Source organism: Berghia stephanieae, chromosome 7 (assembly GCF_034508935.2).
Source record: "Berghia stephanieae isolate SIO BIC M18660-M18661 chromosome 7, UCSD_Bste_1.3, whole genome shotgun sequence".
NCBI lineage: Eukaryota > Metazoa > Mollusca > Gastropoda > Nudibranchia > Aeolidiidae > Berghia > Berghia stephanieae.
In genome coordinates, this window is record NC_088366.1 from 7,670,939 (window position 1) to 7,680,549 (window position 9,611).

Sequence of the window (9,611 nt, forward strand, 5' to 3'; positions counted from 1 at the left end):
TTTTATTCAACTACCATTAACATGTAAAATCTAAAAACATTAGCTTCGATACTACGCCTATAATTTGTCTCAGAAAAATGTAATAAACAGGCATGGGGTAAAAGTAACCCGCGTAGGCTACAGATATAGTCGGTGTTAGGGTTGAGTGAGTTAATGGTGAGACATGTACAGTAGAACTAGGAAATAGCGAGTTCGACGGGTCCACTCCTGATTACTCGCTATTTCCGAGTTCTCGCTATTCCCGAGTTGCCAGGAAAGGTCACTCGGCCGTACAAAAAGATGGAAAGACAATGTGTGTGTGTGTGTTTGTGCGTGCGTGCGTGCAAGTGCAAATGATTGTGTGTGGATAAAGTGGGGTGAGGGTGGGGTTGAACACGGCCTTCGTAAACAACGTAATGATGGCCAAGTTGATCCACCCCACCCCTTCCATTTCCATCAAGATTCCGTGTATGTGTCTGTGCGAGTGTTTGTATGCACTAGGCATGTTTGATGAGGTAAGCAAGCGCATCACTCAATCACTGACCCACTGAAATGATGGTTCCACACTCCCCTCTCTCGCTGATCGTGTCGTTCGTTAACGAATGCGACTCGCTGACCGATGCTGCGAAGTGAGGCATGTTGACATGTTGGCTGCCAGTGCTGACCTTGCGCGTCGCGTGGCACCACATTGGGTGAATAATTGACCCTCACACGCACACAAACACACACACCCAACCCCCACCCAAATGTGTTTCGCCTACTACTACTATGTACTCTAGACTAGGCTACTATGTAATATTACTCGTAACGAAAAATAAGAAAAGAAAAGAAGCTAGGCTAAAAATATTTAATCGCCCTTGTCTGGTGTTTTGCTTTACTTCGTTCGAAGTCCTAGGCTGGGGCAGGAAATTCTCGTTATTTCCGAGTTGACCTCTTTTTCATACTCGCTACTTGCATGCTAATTTTATTGACTCAAATAAGAGAAAAAAATGGGGATTTAGATTTTACTCGCTATTTCCGAGTACGTTACTTTCGTGTTCTACTGTATTTTACCTATAACACCCCATTTCTTATTTGTTCCTATTAAAATATGGGTCTGCTAAATAATGGTATCTGATGGATTGATGATGCGGGTTGCAAACTCATACTTTACCGTGTTACAATCCATTCAAATTTACCATTTGTATTCTTACATTTTAGATATGTGAGAAGTGAAGGATTGTAACGAAAATATTAGGAAGGTTGTTGTGATGATGAAGATGGTGATGATGATGATGATGACGATGATGATGTTGTTGTTGATGCCGTTTTTTGTTTTTTTAACGATAACTACTATGTTACTAGTGTGCATCTTGTGTGAGTGTGTCTATGTCCATATTGTATTGTTATAAATGTGTAACCAAATGACAAATTGCCACTTTTTTGGGGACAATAAAGATATATTATTATGATAATAAGGTGTTATAATAAAATTTTGTTCCAGAATTGGTAACTAATTGACTTCTAGGAAAGACCTCATTGGCTCTGTCTGTATTTTGGCTTTTGGGTCAATAAATTCCCGATATCAGCCAAAGATTGCAAACCATTGCCTGCTTTTATTTCATTATATATGCCTAGAAGTCTCTGAAAATGTTCTTTCTTTTTCTTTTTTTTTTTTTTTTTTTAAATCTGTTTACCTTTTTTGGGGAGGAGCTTTTTTGTGTGACTGGGTGCCATAAGTTTAAAATGCCTGTAGAAATATTTATTTTTTAATTTTTTTTTTTTTATCTGTGTTTCATTTTTCCTTTTGTTTTTATTTTGTTTTTTATTTTAGATATAATTCATTCTTCTTCTTGTCCTATCTTACATTCAGGTTATGCAGAATATAAAACTGTTGCCATTTGCTGCTGAAGACGTTGATCGCAGGGTGACCAATTTCAAACATTACTCTGATGAGGTTTGAGCTCTACTTTATTTCTTAAATTAAATTGAGCTTTTATATAGAATATGCTCAAAGCGCTTTACAAAGGATCCCTGACAAACGGCAACACATAACATGTAAAATGAGACATGGCGCCCACTGTTAGGCGATAAGACAATTTTTTTTTTCTGACAGAGACAACGCTGTTAACAACCAGGTACTCATTTTACACCTGAGTACAGTGAGAGAATATGAGTGAAGAGTCTTTTCCAAGGACTTAGCTATGCGCCGAGGCTTGAACACAGGACCTTCCGATCCAAAAGCGAGTGTCATACCACTAGACCATGTAGTAAAATAAAATATAAAATCCCCAAGGGGAAATATGTCTTTAGGGTCTAGTCCAAGGGAAGACTGGAATAACCCAGGTGTCGCTGCAGTGCAGCGCCGCAAAGTGAGCTTGCTCGAGGCCATACAACGAGGTGGGTAGTCGAACTGGGTACCTTTTGGGTACGAAGCAAAGACCGCTGAGCCACGCTTGTTGAATGTATTGTCTTGGTAGAAAAATCTACACTTTATTTATATTTGTATTAATGAAAAATACTTCTAAAGACACACTTATGGACTTATATTCGACTTTTATCTGAATTATCATATATTGACAAAATTTAGAATTCTGTCTCTCAAGTACAGGAGATGAAGGGGAAACCTTTTACACCTATACAAAATTGTCCATCAAATTTATCATATAAATATTTTCTCTTGTGACCTGCACCAGGTTGGTGGAATTATAAGAATGCATATTGTATTAATATATGTATTTATAATTTCTAGAATACAACAAGAATCTTAGTGAAACTAAGTTGCAAGGAGCTGTAAACTGTTAGCTTTGAAAATGTCACTCTTTCATCCCTGTCCCCTCTCCCCCACCTCCCCTACTCCTCTTAGATCCGTCGATGTCTCCCTGACATTCTTCTCGCCACCATGAACATCCTGCATTCCAAATACAAAGAAATGAGGTGAGTGGTTTTCATGGGCTGTCGTTATATGAACATGGGTGATCTGATTACCGACAGGCCAGCTTTTCAGAAATCCTGATATATGTCTGGCTGTTTTAAAAAAAACTTTGGCCTCTTTTTATGAGAAACAAAGTGTCGGCCATTTATTTGTAGTTGTCAGTTTCACATCACCCAAGATGTGTATTGTTGCAAATGACTTGTTCCACTTCCTTTTATTAATCTACTTCCACTTCCTCTTTGATTCTCATCGATGATCAACAGCATCAATAAAAATGTTTCTCGTGCAGTAGTTTATTGTTTTTCATTCAGATACCTCCAGCTTTGTTGTAAAAAAAAGTAGCTTTGCACATTATTCAGTTCAAATCTTTCAGGTTTTTTTTAACCTCAGGATCTGGCTATATAAAAGCTCAAAAGTGATTGGTGCCTGTTTAGACGGGATAAAGTGCTATAATAAGTGCTATTTATTATTTTATTTTTTTTATGATGAAGAGCAGCTTTGTGAAAAATATTTTCACATAGTCTTTACGCAGAAATAGAAATACGCTTTTTTTGTTTTTGGCAAAGATTAAATTATGAAGCCACATGTGACTTCCTAAACCATGGAAAATAACACTTTATTTATCAAAATCGGAAAATAAATAAAAAAGTTTTTTAAGGCCTCATTTTTTAAAATGATTTGTGAAGAAAAATAAATCCTAGTTTGGGGAAGAAAAAATAGGCTTTGTTTATATAGATGGCGCTTTGCACTGAAAAGAGCTAATAGGCCCAATTTTTGTTATTTAACCTTCAAAAGCTGCTGATTTTATTGGTATAAGTTTTTCACCATTAACTGAAGTTCAAGACTGTTCAAATAGGTCACATTTTTGATGATTTGTGAAAGAACAAAAATCTTGTATAGGGAAAGTCTTGGTTTACATAGATGGCGCTATGCGTTGAAACAAGCTAGCTGGCCCAGTTTGAGATATTGTAATCTTTAAAAGCTGCTGATTTTATTGGTATAAGTTTTTCACCATTAACTGAAGTTCAAGACTGTTCAAATAGGCCACATTTTTGATTTGTGAAAAAACAAAAATCTTGTATAGGGAAAGTCTTGGTTTACATAGATGGCGCTATGCGTTGAAACAAGCTAGTTGGCCCAGTTTGAGATATTGTAATCTTCAAAAGCTGCTGATTTTAATGGTATAAGTTTTTCACCTTTAACTTAAGTTAAAGAGAAAGAGAGACTGTTCAAAGAGACCTCATTTTTTATGATTTAATTTGTGAATAAACATTCACCTGTTAACAGCAGTAGTTTGGGATACCTACTGTTGTGTTTGGTGCTTGTTGATTTCTTGCTCCACGTACCTGAGAGCTCGTAACTATTGCTTTTTTTTTTCTCTTAAAACTCACCAGAGGTTCAAGTTCACAGAGTCCTTTGTCAAGGTCAGGCGTTCCAGTCGATGGAGGGAAAGAATCGGTAAGAGATTGGTTTTGGTTCCTTTGTCTGCATTTAGGTTATCATCTCTGTCTGGGTGGGGTTCCTGACCTCCCATAGTGGGCAGGGAGGCACTTACTGTGTCTTCTATCCCCTTATATCTGTTTTCCAAGATGCTTTCAGTTTTTGTCTTGGAATGAGAATACTTGGTTTTGTCCTGGCCCATGCCGGATACCCTGGCTGGGAGGGAAACAGTCAAATGTATAGTTTGAGTTTTGGGAGATGATATTTTTTGTCTTGTAAATCATCTCTCTGTTATGCACTGTATTATTTTTAATATTACATCTATATGATTATGATTTGTAAACATTTGAGTGTGTTCCTCTTGTGGGGACCTGTGCTTGAGTCAGGATAAGACATTTAGGTGACCTCAAACTAAGTACACGATGGTGTGCTCTTGGAATCTGCATCTGTTTCCTATTTGAACCAGTTCCCCTTTGACTTACTTTTACTTGGGGGATTTAATTGTAATTCTAGAAGTTTTGACTATCCCATTTTCTTCCTTTTTACTGGCGCTGATATGTCCTAAATGTGTTGCAAGTGCCGTAAAACCCTTAAATACATAAATATTAAAGACCTTATGGCCATGAGACTATGTGGTCTTGTGGTATGACACTCGCTTTCAGATCGGAAGGTCCTGGGTTCCCACTCGGCACACAGTTGAGTCCTTGGAAAAGACTCTTTACTCACATTCTCTCACCGCGCTCAGGTGGCCATCAACAGCATTGTCTCTGTTAGAAAAAATTGTAATCTCGTCTAACAGGCGTCATGTCTCGTTCTACATGTTACGTGTTGCTGTTGGTCAGGGACCCGTTGTAAAGCACTTTGAGCTCATTTAGTGGATATTGCGCTATATAAAAGCTCTAGTTTTTTGGTTTTTAAACATTTTTTATAACAGGAATGAATTTTATATCCAATTCTTATAAAATATTTCTTTCCTTGCATGTCATCATTCATTCCGATTACCTCGTGTTCTATTTTTGTATTTCAGCATCTGGCGTACATTCGCAGTCAGGCCAAGGCTTTGATCATGTTTGCAGGAATGTTGCCATACAGACTCCCCGGGGACACCAACGCCAGACTAGTACAAATGGAAGTCCTCATGAGTTGAACAAAACGGGAATGTTACCTACCACCTGTACAGTTATAAAATTTGGGAAACAGGCATGAGTGCAAGAAATATTTCTGAAAAGTTGTTTATGTTCCCCAGTTGAGAGAGGCTGATTTTTTTAGGGGTTGTTTGTTTTCTAGTTTCATTCTATCTTATCAGTTATTTGTACAAGTTACTGATCAAGAAATTCTTTGCCTAAAAATGCTGGGAGATGGGAACAGAAAATGTGAATACAGGGGGCCTTAGTTATGATGAGGTCAGCAGGAATTGGGATAATCAGTTTCCCATTAATAATTAATAAAAAATAAAATTCCCTTTATTCATCCCTTAGGGGAAATTTGTCATAAGGGTCTATCCCAAGGGAAGACTGGAATAACCCAGGCATCAGCTGCAGTGCAGCACCCCAAATTGAGCTAGGGCGAGGTGACTTGCTCAACGCTGTACAGCGTAATGGGTAAAAATAATTGGAACTCGGTACATTTCGGATACGAAGCAAAGACCATACCGCTGAGCCACGCTGCCCCATGTGAAGTCCCCTTGAATCAGAGATTTTATTGTTGGATTATTTTAAAAAGATTGGCCAATGTGACCTGTTCTATGAATCTGGTATTTTATCTGGCTAAACCAGATGACAAAAAAAAAAAAAAAAATTTAACAAATTGAAAAAGATAAGGATTATAAAATATGAGTTATTTTTGATATTACAGAAACTAAGACTAAGTAAATTTTGCTTTTCAAACTGCATTTAAATCCAATTTTCATTGTTTGTTTATTTTTGATGAAGAGCAGGCCTACCTGAATCGAGACAAACAATGTAAAGAATCAAACACGTTTGTAAATATATTTGTTGTCATTACATTTTATATGTATCTTATTCATTGTTGAAGGCTTGAAATGCCAATAAAAATTTTACACAAATGACGTTTTTGTGAAAATATTTTTTTGTTTGAAAAAAATTTTTAAAATTTCTCATTCATCTCCAAGGGCTACCATAGTGGGCAGAGATGCACTTACTGTGTCTTCTATCCCTCTATACCTGTTTTCCAACATGCTTTCTGTCTTTGTCTTGGAATGAGATTACTTGGGTTTGTCCTGGTCCCGGCTGATTACTCTTGTAAACCAAATCCTGACTGGTTCCTTTTCAACTAGAATACCAGGCAAAACCAGTCAAATCCCAGAAAAAGTTGTTTTTGTTTTGTTTTGTTTTTAAGGGTTTTACGGCAACACATTTAGGTTATATCAGCGCCAAGAAAAAGGAAAAAAATGGGATAGAAAAAAGTTCTGGAATTACAATTAAAGCACCCAAGAAAAAGTAAGACATAGGGGAACTGGGAACAAATAGGGATCAGATGTAGATTTCAAGAGCATACCACCAATGTACTCAGTTTGAGATCACCTATGTCTCATCCGCAAGCACAAAATCCAACAAAGAGGAATACACTCAAATGCTTACATTATACATTAAAAATAAATATGATACATAACAGAGAGATGATTTACAAGGAAAAAAATATCATCTCCCAAAACAATAACTATGCAACTGACTGTTTCCCTCCCAGCCAGGACTCAGAACAGGGCCAAGTAATCTCATTCCCCAAGACAAAGACAGAAAGCATATTGGAAAACAGATATGGTTTTGTCCTGGTCCTGGCTGAGAGGGAAACAGTTGAATGTATAGTTAGTTTCGGGGGATGGTGTTTTTTTCATTGTAAATCATCTCTCTGTTATGCACTGTATTATGCTTTCTATATTTTATATATGATTTGAAAAACATTTGAGTGTGTTCCTCTTGTGCTTGTGTCTGGATGAGACTTTTAGTGATGCTTTTGGAATCTACACCCGTTTCTTATTTGAACCAATTCCCCTTTGTCTTCCCTTTTCTTGGATACTTTATTGTAATTCTGGAACTTTTTACAATCCCATTTTCTTCGTTTTTACTGGCGCTGATATGACCTTAATGTGTTGAAAGCGCCGTAAAACCCTTTAAAAAACAAACAAAATTCAAAGCGATACGAGGCTGCAAAAGCTGTAGACTAAAGATGAATAAACAAAAATGAATATAACATCTTCAAAAAAAAAAAAAAAAAGGCAAATAAAATACCAAAGACGAAACGTTTCAGTTTCAGGCTCAAAACCCTTCATCATCCAACAACAAAAAACAATGAAAACATAATATTACTATTTAAAAAACAGATCGAATTTTTTTTTTTAATTAAACTTTTATATAGCGCAAATATCCACAAAACGTGCTCAAAGCGCTTTAGAAATGGTCCCTAGCCAACAGCAACACTTTACATGTAAGACGAGACACGACACCTATCAGGCGATAATACATTTTTTTTGGGATAGAGACAATGCTGTTAACGGCCAGGTACTCATTTTACACCGGAGTATGGTGAGAGAATGTGAGTAAAGAGCAAAGCTCGAACCCAGAACCTTCCAATCCGAAAGCGAGTTTCATACCACCAGACCACCTAGCCACACAATATTTGACGTGTGCCGATTATTTCTCTGCCATTGACGTCGATCTGTTGCTTTTTTAAAAGAGTAATGTTATGTTTTCATTGTTTTATTTAATTTGCTCTTGTTTGAATTTGAAGCAGTTTTATTAATTTTTCTTAATTACTTTTTACAATAAATCAATGTTCAGTTTATGTGATTATATTTTTAAGGGTTTTAGAGCGCTTTTAGGTCATTTCAGCGCCAGTAAAAAGGAAAACAGTCTAGACCATTAGGCCATGGAGCCAGAGTTTATCCCGGTTTATATAGCGTGAAATGGACAAAAGCATATTGCTATCCTTTTGATAGGACACTAGTCAATTGCAAAGTACTAGATCGAGCTTCCGAATCACTACTGGGTGGAAAAGAAAATTTCGACTGCACCGGGATTGATATCGGTCACTTTGCGTGTGAAGCGAGTGCTCTACCAACTGGACCTCCAGTAAAAAGGAAGAATGTGGGATAATGACAAAATTCTAGCATTACAAGTAAATGTACCCAAGAAATAAAAAGATAAAGGGGATTGGTTTTAAATTGAGAACATATTTTATATGCAGATTCCAAGAGCATACAATCAGTATACTTGATTTGAGATCACAATAATAATCACATCCAGACACCAGCACAAGATCCCACCAAGATGAATACACTGAGATGTTTACAGAATATATCCAAAACAGAAAACATTAAAAAAGAGAAAAAAATATCTCTCAAAACTGATACTAAACATTTGACTGCTTCCCACTTAGTTAAAGATTCTGTCGAGGGCCAGGACAAAACTGAGCAATCCCTTTCCAAGACAAAGACAGAAAGCAATTCGGAAAACATAAGGGGATCGAAGACACAGCCAGTGACCTCTTGCCCACCATGGCAGGTCAAATGAAACCACCCAGAAAAAATGTACAGGATCAGGATCTTGTAATAATATAAACAAAAATAAGAAAAAAACAAAAACAATTGAGAGAGAGAGAGAGACATAATTGTTAAAATTAAAATCATTTTATTCCATATGCAAAATTCAACTGGTATTCATCAAATTCAAATTTACAAATAACACACTCAAAATCATCTTATTTGTCTATGTGTAAAATACACAAAAAACTTACTTGTATCATTGAATCTGTCATAATGATAATCGTACAAAAATTACCATTCTGGAATGCATAACATCTTGTAATTATCACAGCTGATTGAAAGAAGGGGATGTAGGAGTAGGATGCAAGAGAGAAGGGCAGTGCCTATACGGTGAAAGGCAGTGTGGGGAAGATTTTATGTTACTGATTATTGTGATTTGTTGTAAGTGTTTTGTTATGATATGACTGCAGTGTCTCGATCAAGCTGTTGTGAGTAATCTTCATGTGTTTGTTCACCGTCTCCCGCGTAAACGTGCGTAAACGTGACGTCATCGTGTATCATAAAAGCTCGCGACACCATTCATTCTTTCTCTTGACCACAGCCTTATTCTCAGCAGACATACTATTTTTGCCTATCGTTGGCATCTTTCGAAGATCCGAGCCCCCATACTTTTGGTATGTTTTAAGAATTAGGCTAGACCGGGACGATTCCCGAGGTGCTCTAGAGCATTTTTTAACCGCCCATATGTCCTCTACATATATGGAGAATGCCCACTTC

At 36.9% G+C, this 9,611-nt stretch overlaps 1 protein-coding gene across 1 annotated transcript in view; it reads left to right on the forward strand.

The window, feature by feature from the left end:
* The window catches only part of LOC144976579 (nuclear pore complex protein Nup93-like), a 31,120-nt gene extending 24,719 nt beyond the window's left edge, over positions 1-6,401 (forward strand). Inside the window, exons 20-23 of the mRNA XM_078920874.1 lie at positions 1,832-1,915; positions 2,825-2,895; positions 4,288-4,351; positions 5,361-6,401. Of these exons, the coding sequence (XP_078777000.1) occupies positions 1,832-1,915; positions 2,825-2,895; positions 4,288-4,351; positions 5,361-5,480 (339 nt within the window). The 3' untranslated portion in view covers positions 5,481-6,401. The remainder of the gene's footprint in view (positions 1-1,831; positions 1,916-2,824; positions 2,896-4,287; positions 4,352-5,360) is intronic.
* Positions 6,402-9,611: the final 3,210 nt, after the last annotated feature.